The 16505-nt window shown below is 40.5% G+C and overlaps 1 protein-coding gene across 1 annotated transcript in view; it reads left to right on the top strand.

The window, feature by feature from the left end:
- The window catches only part of sycp1 (synaptonemal complex protein 1), a 230083-nt gene that overhangs the window by 15984 nt on the left and 197594 nt on the right, over window positions 1-16505 (top strand). Inside the window, exon 2 of the mRNA XM_063042478.1 lies at window positions 5715-5770. Coding sequence (XP_062898548.1) covers window positions 5715-5770 — 56 coding nt within the window. The remainder of the gene's footprint in view (window positions 1-5714; window positions 5771-16505) is intronic.

Genomic DNA, 16505 nt, shown 5'->3' with positions numbered 1-16505 from the left:
ATTAATACTCACTGAACAGTCATACTTCAAAGTGAATATCTGTAATATTGGCCCTATGGGACGAGCTCATCTGGAGACTGACATGCTTAGCAGATCTGTTAGGAATTGTTTTTGTTATTTTTATACATTTTAGTTTTGGTGCTTGTTTTTCAAAGTTCTTGTATACAGCAGATGGCAGGGACATAACTTCTGAGCCTCACTTAATTCAGTTAAGTACCTTTGGGTGATATCTCTTATGATGTAACTAATTCAGCAAGAAATTTGCACTAACAACCTGACACAGTTCAGGACACTAAAAAGAGCTTTGAGCAAAGACAGATGTGGACTATCATGTAAGATTAACAGTACCTTTGCTTCTAACATACATGACACTCCCAACTTTGTGCTACTCTCATTTATATAATTGCAAGAGGAATTATAATTTAAAGTAGGAGTGTTGTGCTTCAGCATATGCCATTGGTGAGATTTCTTCTAGAGTACTGTCTCCTTATTTAAAGAAGGATGCAAATGCATTAGAAACGATTCAGAAAAGGTTACTTGGACTAATACTTGAATGGGTAGATTGTCAGACGTAAAAAGTTTGGACAGGTTTAGCAGTGTCTGCTAGAATTCAATAGGAGACTTGATTGAAATATGTAGGAATTTGTAGGGTCGTCGTCGTTAGGTCACATCTGGAATTTCCAATTGGCGGACGATTTCCCTCCGCTCTGCTCTGTCCCGACACTTGTCCACAACATCCTTCATCTTGTCCAGCTTGGTCCAATCCTTGATGTTATCCAACCACGTTGTTCTTTGCCTTCCTCTTCCTTTCTTTCCCTCCACCTTTCCATATAGCATGTCCGACAAGATGTTATCTCTCCGCGTATTGTGTCTACAATAAGCAACTTTTAACTTCATAATCTTCTCCAGCAATATCCGTGGTCTATCAGCTTTGGACAAAACCCTCTCATTTGAAGCTTTCTCTACCCAGCTGCTCTTCAACATTCGTTGATAGCACCACATTTCAAAAGCATTAATTCGTTTCATGTCATCCTTCTTCAGGGTCCATGTTTCTGATCCACACCTCAGCACTGACCATACATAACGCTCGAGGAAGCGGATTCTACTTTGGATGTCTACCTTCCGATTGAATAGTAGATCTTTTAGCTTCATGATCTGGGTCTTAGCCAAAAACTGGATCTTTCTCCTTCTAATCTCAATTTCACATCCCCTGTCATCTGTCAGATAACTGCCAAGATATTCAAACTTTCGCACATGTTCAACATCTTGTCCATTCACTTGTAATGATACCATCATGAATGAGTCTTTAGTGTTTGTTTAGCTTACCACCATTGATCTTGTTTTCTTCGGGTTGATTTTTAGTCTGTAGTCAAGGCTTTTCTCATTCACTTTATTCAGCATAGTTTGCAGTTTGCATTCGCTGTCAGCTATCAACGCGGTGTCGTCCGCATACCTGATGTTATCCACCTTCTGGCCTCCGATTGGAATAACTGTCTCCTGATGGTCGCATTCCCGAAAAATCTATTCTCCGTCGAGGTTGAGCAAATCTGGCGAGCCAACACAGCCTTGCCTTATGCCTCGTTTAATACATGTCCATTGTGATAGCTCATTTTCTACCCTGACTGCCACTTTCTGTTTTCGATGCAGGTTCCTTATTATCTGCACATTCTCCCATCCCAGATCGTACTTGTTCAGCACCTCTGTTACTTTCTTGTGTCTTACTTTATCAAAAGCCTTTACATAGTCAATAAAGCATAAGCAGATGGTCTTTTTTGCCTCAGTGCATCTCTCCATGATGTTTCTCATCACAAATATTCCTTCCCTTGTTTCTGAGCAAGGGTAGAAATTTGTAGGGTAGAAAAACATATTGCTGGTGGAATTTAGCTGGTCATCTATGGAGGCAGAGAGATGGTCAGTGATCTAGGTCAAGACCCAGCAACAGGACAATCATTCTTCTGCCTCTAGCAGTTTGACATTTTTTGCTCCATTTTATAGTATTTGCTATCTCTTGCGATTTAGATTTTGAAGGGGCTTGGCAGGATGGAAGTGGAGAAGATACTTTCTCTATTTGCATCTAGAAGGATGGTCAAAGCAACTTATAATGTAGAGTTTTACTGATTAGGAACCTGTCCAATAAATTTATGTACTTTAGCAAGACATTTGACAAGGTACTGAATGGGAGGTTGGTCAAGAAGATTCAATCACTCGGCATTCAAGATGAGGTAGTAAATTGGATTAGATATTGGCTTTGTGGGAGAAGCCAGAGACTGGTAGTAGATGGTTGCCTCTCTGACTGGAGGCCTGTGACTAGTGGTGTGTCGCCAGGGATCTGTTCTGGGTCAGTTATTGTTTGTCATCTATATTAACAATCTGGATGATAAAGTGGTGAACTGGATCAGCAAATTTACAGATGACACCAAGATTGGGGGTGTAATGGAGAACAAGGAAGGCTATCATGGCTTGCAGAGGGATCTGTATAAGCTGGAAAAATGGGCTGAAAGATGGCAGATAGAATTTAATGCAGATAAATGTGAGGTGTTGCACTTGAGTAGGACTAACCAGGATAGGTCTTTCACAGTGAATGGTTGGGTACTATGGGGTGTAGTAGAACAAGGCAATCTGGGAATACAGGTCCATAATTCATTGAGACTGGCATCACAGGTAGATATGATTATGAAGACACGTAGTCCTCTTTTATTGTCATTTAGTAATGCATGCATTAAGAAATGATACATTGTTTCCTCCGGTGTGATATCACAAACCACAGGACAGACCAAGACTGAAAAAACTGACAAAACCACGTAAATATAACGTATAGTTACAAACAGTGCAACAATACGATAACTTGATGAAGAAGTCCACGAGCACAGTAAAGTTCAAAGTTTCTCAAATGTCCCACATCTCACGCAGATGGGAGAAGGAAGAAAAACTCTCCCTGCCATGCCAACCACAATCTGACTCTGAGTCATCTGAAAACTTTGAGCTCTGATCAGCTGTCCGACACCGAGTACTGAGCGCCATCTCTGTCCGAACGATTCAACGTCCTTCTCGGTCGCCAAAAGCAGGCAAGGCCGGGGATTTTGAGGCCTACCCTCCGAAAGATTCCCGACTACACAGTAACGACAGCAGTGAACGGGCGTTTCAGAAATTTCTCCAGATGTTCCTCTGTGCTTTCACGTCCATTCTCCATTGTCAGAATTGTCCATGGCCCCTATTTAACAGATACGATATCATTTTTCACCGGAGGACTGTGCACACGCAGGTGCGCCGCCATCTTGGTCGTAAAGAAAGCTTTTGGCACATAAATCAATGTATTGAGTACAGGAGATGAGATGTTATGTTGACGTTGTATAAGACATTTTATTTACTTACCTACTGGAAACATGTAGATAAAGTTGACAGAGTACAGAGAAAAGTTACAAGGATGTTACCAGGTCTGGAGGATCTGAGTTATAAGGAATGATTGAATAGGTTAATACCTTATTCCTTGGAACATAGAAGGTTGAGAGGAAATTTGATAGAGGTATACAAAATTATGAGGGGTATGGATAGGGTAAATGCTTTGTTTTTAGGGGACTGTTTAATGTCTTTTTCTCAATGGATAAATATGATTTATCTAATGTACACTTTTTTAGATACTTACAAATTATGCAATTTTTTACGTGGTTTGTTACCAAATTACCCTTCTGCTTATCCACCTAATATGATAGATGTTCTCTTTCAGCTTAAACCATTTCAAAACGGGTTGATAGCTATAATCTATAAATGGTTATTGAGTTTACGAATGATATCTAACGATAAAATTAAACGCGCTTTGGAATTGGATCTTCAAGAGTCATTTTCAGATAATCAATGGAATAAAATTTTTCATCTGGTTAACAACTCATCTATTTGTGCCCGTCATTCCTTGATACAGTTCAAGGTAGCGCACTGGGCCCATATGTCAAAGGATAAACTAGCGCATATTTTCTCCAATATTAATCCTATTTATGACCAAGTTAGCCACTTTAACTCATATGTATTGGTCTTGTATAAAGCTAGATAACTTTTGGAGAGATGTTTTTAAAACACTATCAAGAGTTTTGGATCTGGATCTACAACCTCACTTGCTTACGGCAATTTTTGGGATTATCCCATCGGAAACAGGAAATATTCCTGTTTCCGCTCAACGTATGATAGCCTTTTCGACCTCACTGGCTAGGAGAGCCATTTTATTGAAGTGGAAGGATTCTAATCCACCTACGGTCTTTTATTGCCTGTCCTCCATCATGTCCTGTTTAAGTTTAGAGAAAGTAAGAAGTCATTTGATACATCCTTTAAATTTGAACAAATATGGCGACCTTTTATCCAATATTTTCATTTCATTTGATTTATTACTCTTTCAAGTTTTTTTTCAAGGTTTTCGATTTGAACAGAAAGTTTTTCTCTCCTCTTTTTTTGGTTGTATCCTCAAAATGGACTGCCCAGTCCCTTTTTTTTTGTTTTGTTCTGTTTTTTTTAATAGTGTAGTGGGGGTTTTGTTTTTTTTTCTTTCTATTTAAAGCCCAATTTTTTTTTCCTTTCTCCTTTTAACCGTTAAGAGGAGAATTGTTATTTTCTTTTTTTAAATTATATATTTTATACTAGTTTAACAATATCTATGATTTTGACAGTGTCTGTTTTAATCTTGGTTACTAATATATATATTTGAACTAATTCTCCTCTTGATTGTATTTGATTGTATCTATGTTTTTTTAAATCAGTAAAAAGTTTAATAAAGAAAGAAAGATAGGGTAAATGCAAGCACGCTTTTCCCTCTGAGTTTGGGTGGTACTACAACCAGAGGTCATGGATTAAGGTTGAAAAGTGAAAAGTTCAAGGGGAGCATGATGGAAAACTTAAGTTAGTGGGTCATGAGAGTGTGGAATGAGCTGCCAGTACAAGTGGTGCATGCAAGCCTGATTTCCATGTTTATGCAAAACTTGAAGAGGTACATAGATAGTAGGGGTATGGAGGGTTATGGTTCTGGTGCATGTCAATGGGGTAAGCAGTTTAAGTGGTTTTGGCATGGACTTCGTCAGCCAAAAGGCCTGTTTCTATGCTGTACTTCTGTAAATTGTTGACACAGTTCCCCAGGCATATCCTTGGGGCATGAGCAGGCTCTCCTGAAAGGGGTGAAGATGCTACTTGTGATTGGAGGGTACATGTGCTGAAGGAGAGCCATCATGTTGATTAAGGAATTTATCTTACCTACCTTAGGTGGGTAACTTAGTCTACCTTAGATGGGTTCCCAGTGCAGAATTTCATTGTCACTTTAATGACAAAGTAGTCTTCATAAAGATTATAAAAATCAGTTTTTGGTGGTATCTTCAGTGCCTCGCAAATGCCATGCATTTCTTGGGCCTAAATTGCAGAAGTGGCATTCAGGTGTGTATTGCATATCTTTAGAGTTGATGTGCATTTAGATGTTAATTGTAATAGGAGGAGAAATGAATATCTTTTTAATGTAAAAATAGTGGGGGATATATTGAAAGAATGGGAAGTGAGACTAATGAATTGCTCCTTGAAGAAGCTGGCATAGACTTAATGGATCAAGAAGCCTCCTAGTGTACCGTATGTTACTAATGTAGAACAATTCTATTATATTGATGGGTTGAATATTTTCCTGTACTATAAATTTCTGTGATTCATTTAGCCTGTTCTTACCTTTCTGACTCAAGTGTTTTTATGCTTAGAGTTTATAGATCCAGTTTTTCTAAAACCACAGAAGATGCACATTGTGGAAAAAGAGGTTAGTAATTAAATCTGCATTAATTGATAATTCCTTATTTCATTATCCGCCATATGCTGTAAAGTAATCCTTGTTTACTAATGGGGAGTATTGTAGATGATGTAAACTTGAAAAATTAAATTGAAATTTTATAAAAGTATTTGTGGCTCAAGAGGGGAGCCATGGAGTCATAAGTAGCTAGCCATCTGGACACAAGCTGGGGTCTGATCAACCCCGTTTGGGTCACCTGGAGGAGGTTGTATGATGTTGAAAGACCCGAAACACCCGATGATTCCAGGAACATCACTGAAGATGTGTCCAGAAGCATCAACAGCAGTATTCATTAATGAGATACTTCTTGCAATTCTAATATTTATTGTCTATTCCTAATTGTGCCTAACCATTAGCCAAACTGATAATCTGGAGTAACACAGGCCATACTGGGTAAGGGTGGCAGATTTCTTTTCCTTGTGGATATTATTGCAGTTTGATAGTTTTATTGTTCTTTCTTTCTTTTTAAATCTTTTTATTGAATAAGTATACAAAAAGGTAAACCATATAAACATTAATACAATGTTAAAATATAATAAAATTCCAGAAGGTATCAATACCAAAAAAAATACTACAAACAATGTAATTTAAACATAAAAAACCAAGATAACATAATAGTATACTAAATTTTATATATATATCAATGGAAAAAAAAGAAAAAAACCCCCCCCAAAAAAACCCACCGTGCAACTAACTAAAAGCAAAGAGTTTTATTGTTAACATTACTGGGACTAGATTTTTTTTAAGATTCCAGACATTATTTTATTTAAACACTTGAATTTAACATTCCCAACTGCCATAGTATGATTTAAACACGTGAATCTTAATCAGTTGCTCAGACCTAGTTTAACAACTTAACTGTTAAGTTATTATACCTTCAACTGATTATCATTATTTTTATGTGTAATTTGTGAGAATGTGGCCTTTCTGCAGGACCGGTTCAGTTCAAGAAATTTGATGTGATACTTCCATTTCTATGCATTGAATTCCAGACAGTTGTCACATAAGATGAGAATCTTGAACCTGTCATGCAATGCTTCTTTAGCATATTGGCTCTTGAAACTAGAATATCAGCATATCAAGAAAATCATGTTTTTAAACTCTAGATGCATTATTTAAAGGTCTAATCACCAACCTGACACTGATGCAGCTTCAGTAACAAATGTGGAGGCAGCTTCTTCCCCCTTTCTTTCAAGACCTGATAAAGGGTCTCCTGAAATGTTGATTCTTCAACCCTTTTCATAATTGCTGCCTGACCTGCTGAGTTTCTCCAGTATTTTGTGTGTGTTATTTAGGAAATGCTGACTGTTTTCATTAGGAGTTTGGTTGAGGTAGAATACTATTTTCCACATATTACCCCTTTGCAGTAGGTGCCATCGTGATGACTTTGCGGGTTTTCTGCACAAGGTGGAGTTGCATAGGTGAGGCCAGTATGCCTAGAGATTCTGAAAGATGAGGGGAAGAAAGACTTATATATGCAGATATTTGGAGTCAAACTCCCAGGTCCAGTTTTCCATCCATCTTGAGGCTATGATTTTCCAAATCAGTGGCAACAGAGTCTTGTGTTCTTTTGTAGGTATGGCTTCTGGATGATTCAACGTTACCATGGCTGATGAATAATACATTTTCTAGATGTTTATACATCACAGCTTTAGGTTGGCCACTAATTCTCTCTTCTTGGCTTCCTAGATATTTTCACTTCTGCCCAGCTGATGCAACCAAGTGCCTATACTGTTTATTATGCACTGTCAGGACCCCCTGGATATGTTTCTGGTATCTTCACCACCATGGAGTCGTATTCCATTATTCCGTTTATCATCTTTGTTGTCATCCTTGTTATCAGGCAGTGTCATTCATTTCCTTAAGACGATGAAGGTGAAAGCAGTTATGTAGGAGGGCTAAATGGTATTGGTAAAGGAAGAGAGTTTAGGAAGATGATACTTCTCTTACTATGCTGTTATGGACAGTTTGATTGCCTAGAGAATCTCTTGAGGAACCCACTCATTGAGTAGTATACTCAAGGCAAAAAAATAACAACGTGGGAAATACGGGTATTATTACTTTACCATTGCTGCTTGTATTCAGTTGTCAAGGTCCCATATTGTGAGGTTACCCTCACTCCGTAACTTCAAATACAATAATCTTCACCTAACTGTTTCTTCTGTAAGTCTTAGGTTTTGTTTACAATGAAACTTGCAAGAAATTGATGAACTTTTACAGAGGTACAGTGTCTGCTCCAGACACTAATAAAAACATATTCAAAGATATAAGGAAAGAGTGACAACTTCCTGATCTTGTAAAAGATTTCCTTTTCAAAGATGCCAATTAGTGTGGATCAGTGGTTCCAAAATATTTTTGCCTCACCGACCCCTTGGCTCCCAGATCACATCCCCAGCAACCCCTCTCCCTTTCCAGCCATTACGTAAAAACTATAAAGAATTTTGATTTACAATGCACAATGAAAGAAAATAGGAACTGCAAATTCAAAGCTATGACAAATAATTGAAAAAATTATTCAAATCTACTTAAAGCTACAAATAAAATCATTTCTTTACTTAATGACAGTAATATCTTCACATGCTTACTTATTTATAGTTATTCCTTGGACCTGGTTCATGATACAGTGTTACATCAGCTCCAGATTCCTGTTTAAGCATATTCTTAAATTTTAATTAAAATTATGGGGTGTCAGGAAGGGGTAGCACCTTTGGTGGGGGAACATGTCGTGTCCTTTTCAAGGTGGTTAGTCCACCTTTGGTCCCCACCTGGTACTCAGCTCTCACCTGTGGCTCCTTGTAGCTGTTTGCATGTGACAGTGGCCACACCCCGGGCAATGGCTTCGACAAGCCGGCTAAACCAGGTGAGGGTAGCTGATGGGTCTCAAACCCTCGGTGAGATAGGGAGATATCTATCCCAGCATGTGAAGATAGACTCCGGCGGATTGAGCGGACGAGACCAGTGGAAGGTCCAACAGTCAAGAAGGCGGTCTCAAAAGCATAGCCAGGTGGCTACACATCGAGGAAATGGAAGTCATCCAAAAAACAAAGGATAGATCTATATGGAAAACCATGGTCACCAAAGTCTGCATCGGACATGGTACCTAGATAGACAGACAGACAGTTTAGTCTCAATCAATCTTAGTGGAAAAAGCCTGCTTGCATTTACCCTATCTATAACCCTCATAAATTTGAATATCTCCATCAAATCTCCCTCATTCTTCTAAACTCTAGGGAATAAAGTCCTAACCTATTCAGTCTTTCCCTATAACTCGGGTACCTAAGACCTGGCAACACCTTGGCAAATTTTCTCTGGACTCTTTCAATCTTGTTGATATCTTTCCTGTAAGTAGGTAACCAGAATGCATACAATACTCCAAATTAGACCTCTTATACAATTTCAACATCTTGTTTACTCAATAGATTGTTTTATGAAGGCAGATGTACCAAGAGCTCTCTTTACGACCCTATCTACCTGTGATGCCACTCTCAAGGAATTAATGACCTATATTCCCAGATCCCCTTGTGTAGCTTTGTCCTCCCAGATTGCAACACCTCACACTTGTCTGTAAAAATTCCATTTGCCATTTTTCCAGCTAGTCCAGATCCCACTGCAAGATTTGTTAGCCTTCTTCACTGTCAATTAAGCCTGCAATGTTGGTGTTATCCACAAATTTGCTGATACAATTTACCACATTATCATCCAGATCATTGATATAGATGACAAGTATCAACATAATCACAACCCATCCCAGTGGCACACCATTAGTCACAGGCCTTCAGTCAGAGAGGCAACCATCTACTACCATTCTCTGGATTCTCCCATCAAGCCAGTGTTGAATACAATTTATTACCTCTTGTCAAGGGTCTTACTAAAGTCCATGTAGAGAACATCCACTGCTGTTCCTTCATCAACTTTCCTGATAATATCCTGATTGATAAGACTATAAGATTGTTAAGATATGAACTACCATGCAGAAAGAAAATATTGACTATCCCTTATCATGTGTAGTGCAGGCAAGAATAGGATGATTTTGCTGATGAATGTGTGGCTGAGGAATTGGTGTATTAGGCAGGGTTTCAGATTTCTGGAGAATTGGGGAAGGCATGACCTGCACAGAAAGGTTGGGTTGCACCTGAACCCGAGGGGACTAATATCCTTATGGGCAGGTTTGCTAGAGCTATTGGAAAGGGTTTAAACTAATTTGGCAGGGGGATAGGAACCAGATTAATAAGACTGAGTATGGGACAATTGGTGTACAACTAGATACAAGTGTGTAGTGAGGCTGTGAGGAAGGACAGGCAGATGATAGGACTGAAATACAGTCAGTGGGATGAGTCAGTGTAACAGGGGACCAAAACCAAAAGGGGTGATGAATACAGGACCAAAGGTGTTATATTTGAATGGAATAAGGTATATGATCTTGTGGCGCACTTAGAGATTGGCAGGTATTATGTTGTGAGCATCTCTGATATGTGGCTGAAAGAAGAGCTTGACATCCAAGAATATGCATTGTATTAAAAGATCATACAGGCAGGAAGAGGGGATAGAGTAGCTCTACTGTGAAAAATGAAATAAAATCCTAGGAAAGAGATTACATAGGATCAGAAGATATTGAATCCTTGTGGGTACAGTTAAGAAACTGTTAGGGTAATAAGATGGGTATTAAATACAGGCCTCTGAAACAATAGCCAGGACGTGGGCTACAAATTACAACATGAGATAGAAAAGGCATGTGAAAAGGGGAATGCTGTGATAATCATGGTTGATTGGGAAAATCAGCTTGGTGCTGGATCCCAAGAGAGGGAACTTGTAGAATACCTACCAGTTGGCTTTTTAGAGTAGCTTGTGGTTGAGCCCACTAGTCGAGCAGCAGTTCTGGATTGGATGTTTTATATTAACCCAGATTTAATCGGAAAGTTTAAGAGAAAGGAACCCTTAGAAGGCAGAGATCGTGCCATGATAGAATTCACCCTGCAGTTTGAGAAGAAGAAGATAAAATGAAATGTATCAGTTTTACAGTGGAGGGAATTACAGAAGCATGAGAGAGCAGCTGGCCAAAGCTGAATGGAAGGGGATATAGCAGGGATGACAGCAGATCAGTAAAGACTGTTGATTCTGGAGAAAATTCAGAAGGCGCAGGAAAGAAACATCCCAAAGATGAAGAAGTTTTCTGAAGGCAGGATCAGGAACCGCTGCTGACAAGAGAAGTCAAAGACAGCATAAAAGTAAAAGAGAGACAAGAGTGGATATTGGAATGATGGAAAATGACAATGGAGAAGTATTAATGGAGGACAAGAAAATGACAGCAGAACCTAATAAGTATTTTGCGTCATTCTTTACTGTGGAAGACCAGCAGAATGCCAGAGATGTGAAGGTGCCAGGGGACAGAAATGAGTGTCATTGCTATAAAGAAAGAGAAGGTGCTTGAGAAGCTGAAAAGCCTGAACGTTGATAAGCCACCTGGACCAGATGGACTACACCCAAGGTTCTGAAAAAGGTAGCTGAAGGGATCATGTACATATTAGTAATGATCTTTCAAGAATCACTATGTTTTGGAATAGTTCCTGAAGAGTGGAAAATTGCAAATATCACTCTATTTTTTAAGAAGGGAAGTCAAAAGAAAGGAAGTTATAAGGTAGTTAGCCTGACTTGGTGCTTGGACCATGTTGGAGTCCATTTATTAAGGATGAGGTTTCGGAGTACTTAAGGGCACATGATAAAGTAGGTCAAAGTCAGCATGATTTCTCTAAGTGGAAATCTTGCCTGACAAATCTGTTGGAATTCTTTGAGGAAATTACAGGCAGGATAGACAAAGGAGAGTGAGTCAGTGGATGTTGTATATTTGGATTTTCAGAGGGCCTTTGACGAGGTGCCACACTTGAGGCTGCTTAACAAGATAAAAGTCCATGGTATTACAAAAAAAGTACTAGCATGGACAGAAGATTGGTTGACTGGCAGGAGGCAAACAGTAAATAAAGCTGGCCTTTTCTATTGGCTGTCAGTGATTAGCGGTGTTCTGCAGGGTCAGTGTTGGAACCGCTTCTTTTCATGTTGTATGTTAATGATTTGAATGAAGGAATCAGGTTGTAGGTTACCTAGAGGGAATATAAGGTATTGCTGCTCCACCCTGATGGTGGCTTCATCATGGCACGAAGGAGCCTATGCTTCAAAATGTTGGAGACGGAATGGGGATCAGAATTAAAATATTTGACTAATGAGGCATTAGTAATGATCTTCCAAGAATCACTAGATTTTGGAGTGGTTCTGGGGGCAGGAATATTGCAAATGTCATTCCACTCTTTAAAAAGGGAGAGAGGCAGAAGGATGTTGGGAAGATGTTGCAGTCCATTATCAAGGATAAAGTTACAGGGTACTTAGAAACAGATGATAAAATAGGCCAAAGTCGGCATGGTTTTCTGGAGGGGAAATCTTGCCCAACAAATCTATTGCAATTAATTGAGGAACTAACAGGCAGCATAGACTGCAGAGTCAGCGGATATTGTTTATTTGGATCTTGCCTTTGACAAGATGCTGCACATGAGAGCCCATGATAAGAGCCCATATTATACTAGGATATATACTAGCATAAATAGAAGATTGGTTGACTGGCAGGGGGCAAACAGTAGAATAAAGGTGGCCTTTTTTGTCTGTCATGACCAGTGGTGATCTGCAGGGATCAATATTGAGACTCGGATGACAGAATTGATTGCTTTGTGACCAAGTTTGCAGATGATATGGAGATAGGTGGAAGGACATGTGGTGTTGAGGAAGGAATAAGGTTATAGACTGTTTTCTAAATGGGGAGGAAGTTCAAAAATCAGAGTTGCAAAGGGACTTGGGAGTCCTTGTGTAGCTTTCCCTAAAGGTTAATTTACAGGTTGAGTCCATGGTCAGGAAGGCAAATGCAATGTTAGTATTTATTTCAAGGGACTAGAACGGGTAGGCAACCTGAAGCACAAATTTTTTTTAGCATGCGTTATTCATTAATTTGAGGCAAAACATAACTAGGTGTATTTAAATGGATAATTCCCATATTTCAAGTTTTTTATGGCATTTATCTGGCCCACCATCCACTCATTAATACGCGATCCGGCCCACAGAGGCAAAAATGTTGCCGACCCCTGGACTAGAATATAAAAGCAAGGATTTAACGCTGAGGCTTTATAAGAATTGGTCAGGCTACACTTAGAGTATTGTGAACAGTTTTGGGCCCCTTATAAGACAAAGGAGCAGAAGTCGGCCATTCGGCCCATCGAGTCTGCTCCGCCATTTTATCATGAGCTGCTCCATTCTCCCATTTAGTCTCACTCCCCCGCCTTCTCACCATAATCTTTGATGCCCTAGCTACGCAGATACCTATCAATCTCTGCCTTAAATACACCCAATGACTTGGCCTCCACTGCTGCCTGTGGCAACAAATTCCATAGATTCACCATCCTCTGTCTAAAAAAATTTCTTCGCACTTCTGTTCTGGATGGGCGCCCTTCAATCCTTAAGTCATGCCCTCTCGTACTAGACTCCCCCATCATGAGAAACAACTTTGCCACATCCACTCTGTCCATGCCTTTCAACATTCGAAATGTTTCTATGAGGTCTCCCCTCATTCTTCTAAACTCCAAGGAATACAGTCCAAGAGCGGACAAACGTTCCTCATACATTAACCCTCTCATTCCCAGAATCATTCTACTGAATCTTCTCTGTACCCTGTCCAATGTCAGCACATCCTTTCTTAAATAAGGAGACCAAACTGCCCACAGTACTCCAACTGAGGTCTCAGCAGCGCCTTATAGAGCCTCAACATCACATCCCTGCTCCTATACTCTATTCCTTTAGAAATGAATGCCAACATTGCATTCGTCTTCTTCACTACTGACTCAACCTGGAGGTTAACCTTAAGGGTATCCTGTACGAGGACTCCCAAGTCCCGTTGCGTCTCAGAACTTTGAATTCTTTCCCCATTTAAATAATAGTCTGCCCGTTTATTACTTCTGCCAAAGTGAATAACCACTTTCCAACATTGTACTTCATTTGCCACTTCTTTGCCCATTCTTCCAATCTATCCAAGTCTCTGCAGACTCTCCGTTTCCTCCGTCTCAGTGATGGCCACAATATCATACCTGCCAATCTGTAGCTGTACGACAAGATCATCCACCTTCTTCCTTATGCTGCGTGCATTTAAGTATAACACCTTAAGACCAGTATTTGATACTTCTCGCTTTGATTTCACTGCAACTTTATTGCACTGCAACTCATCCCAATGGCTACAAATTTGCCCCATCACCTGCCTGTCTTTCCTGACATCTTTACTGCTCACTATCTTAGATTTATTACTGTTTTCCCCTTCCTCCTCTCTATCATTCCGGTTCCCATCCCCCTGCCAAATTAGTTTAAACCCTCCCTAACAGCTCTATTAAACTTTCCCGCCAGGATATTGGTGCCCTTCGGGTTCAGGTGTAGCCTGTTCTTTTTGAACAGGTCATACTTCCCCCAGAAGAGATCCCAATTATCCAAGAATCTGAAGCCCTGCCCCCTGCACCAGTCTTTCAGCCACGCAGTCATCTGCCTGATCCTACTATTCTTGCCCTCACTAGCACGTGGCACAGGTAGCAATCCCGAGATTACTACCCTGGAGGTCCTGCTTCTCAGCTTCCTTCCTAACTCCTGGAAATCTCTCTTCAGGACCTCTTCCTTTGTCCTATCTATGTCATTGGTACCAACATGTACCAAGACAACTGGCTGCTCACCCTTCCCCTTCAGAATATTCAGGACCCGATCCGAGACATCCTGTACCCTGGCACCTGGGAGGCGACACACCATGCGGGTATCTCTATCAGGCTCACAGAATCTCCTGTCTGTTCCCCTGACTATGGAATCCCCTACGACTACCTCATTCCTCTTCTCCCTCCTTCTCTCCTGCACAACAGCACCAGGTTCAGTGCCAGAGACCCGGTCCCCGTGGGCGTCCCCTGTCAGGTCATCCCCCTCAACAGCATCCAGAACAAGATATTTGTTGCTGAGTGGGACAGCCACAGGTGTGCTCTCCACTATCCGGGCATTTCCCTTCCCTCTCTTGACAGTGACCCACAGATGCGCTATCATTGGAAAGGATCCAGAGGAGGTTCATGAGAATGATTCCAGGAATGCAAGAGTTAACATATGTGGAGTGTTTGATGACTGTTGACTTCTACTTGCTGGACTTTAGAAGAATGAGGGTGAAACTCATTGAAACCTATTGACTATTGAAAGGCCTGGAGTGGATATGGAGAGGATGTATTCTTTAATGGGTGAATCTAGGACCAGAGGGCACAACCTCATAATAGAGGGGCATCTATTTAGAACAGAGATGAGGAGGAATTTCTTTAGCCAGCGCGTGGTAAATCTGTGGAATTTATTGCCACAGAATGCCTTGGGAACCAAGTAAAGTATGTATAAAGTGGAAAGTGATAGGTTGTTGATTAGTGTCAAAGGTTATGGGGAGAAGACAAAAGAATGGGGTTGAGAGGGATAATATATCACACATGATGGAATGGTAGAGCAGACTCGATGGGCTGAATAGCCTAATTCTGCTTCTATGTCTCATGGTCTTAATGATTTGGCCAACAACAGTGTTGTTGCCAACAGAGTTAAATATGGCATTGGAGCTGTACTTAGCCCCACAGCCATACAGTAGGTATAAAGTGAGTAAAGCAGGGCTAAGCACACAGCATTGTGGTGCACCTATGCTGATGGTGATTATAGAGGGGATGTTGTTGCCAATCCGTATTTACTAGGGTCTGCAACTGAGGAAATTGAGGATCCAGTTGTACAAGAGGTACAGAGACCAAGGTCTTGAACCTTAAGGGGTAGGCCATTTAGAACGGAGTTGAGGAAAAACTTTTTCACCCAGAGAATTGTGGATCTGTGGAATGCTGTGCCTCGGAAGGCAGTGGAGGCCAATTCTCTGGATGCATTCAAGAAAGAGTTAGATGGAGCTCTTAATGATAGTGGAGTCAAGGGATATGGGGAGAAAGCAGGAACGGGATACTGATTGTGGATGATCAGCCATGATCACAGTGAATGGCGGTGCTGGCTAGAAGGGCCAAATGGCCTACTCCTGCACCTATTGTCCATTGTCTTAGTGATTAGTTTTGAGGGGATGATTTTGTTGACTATAGTCTATGAAGAGCTTCTGATGAATGCATTTTTACTGTCCAGATGTTCCAAAGCTCAGTGAAGAGCCAATGAATTGGCATATGCTGTTGACCTGTTGTGATAATAGGCAAATTTCTTTCTTTCTTATTGTGCAATCAGAGTAGTAGGAATTCCAGACAGGATAGTGGATTTCACCTCTTGCAGAACATGGGAAGATAGGAAAAGCTCCAGTGTTTCTGACAACTACACCTGCAAGAAGTTTATCCAGTTGCTGTTTCTTATAAATCATTAAGGGAACTGGAGCTGGATGAAATCCAGATTATTTAGGAGGCTGAGTGGTTGATTGACCAGAGATACAAGGAGGTAGTTACACCTAAGGTTCAGACCACAGGTAACTTGGTAACCACCAAGGGAGTGAAGGAGGATAGGTAGAAAGTTCAGGGTACACCTGTGGCCATTCTCCTCAGTAACAAGTCTACTGCTTTGGATACTGTTGGGGAGGGGGATGATCTGGCAGAGGAAAGCCACAGCAGTCAGGTCTCTGACACTAATTCTGGTTCTGTGACTCAAATGG

The sequence above is a fragment of the Mobula hypostoma genome, chromosome 3 (assembly GCF_963921235.1).
Source record: "Mobula hypostoma chromosome 3, sMobHyp1.1, whole genome shotgun sequence".
Lineage (NCBI taxonomy): Eukaryota > Metazoa > Chordata > Chondrichthyes > Myliobatiformes > Myliobatidae > Mobula > Mobula hypostoma.
The sequence above is the reverse complement of the archived record's forward strand: the minus strand, read 5'-3'. Positions and strand labels throughout refer to the sequence as shown.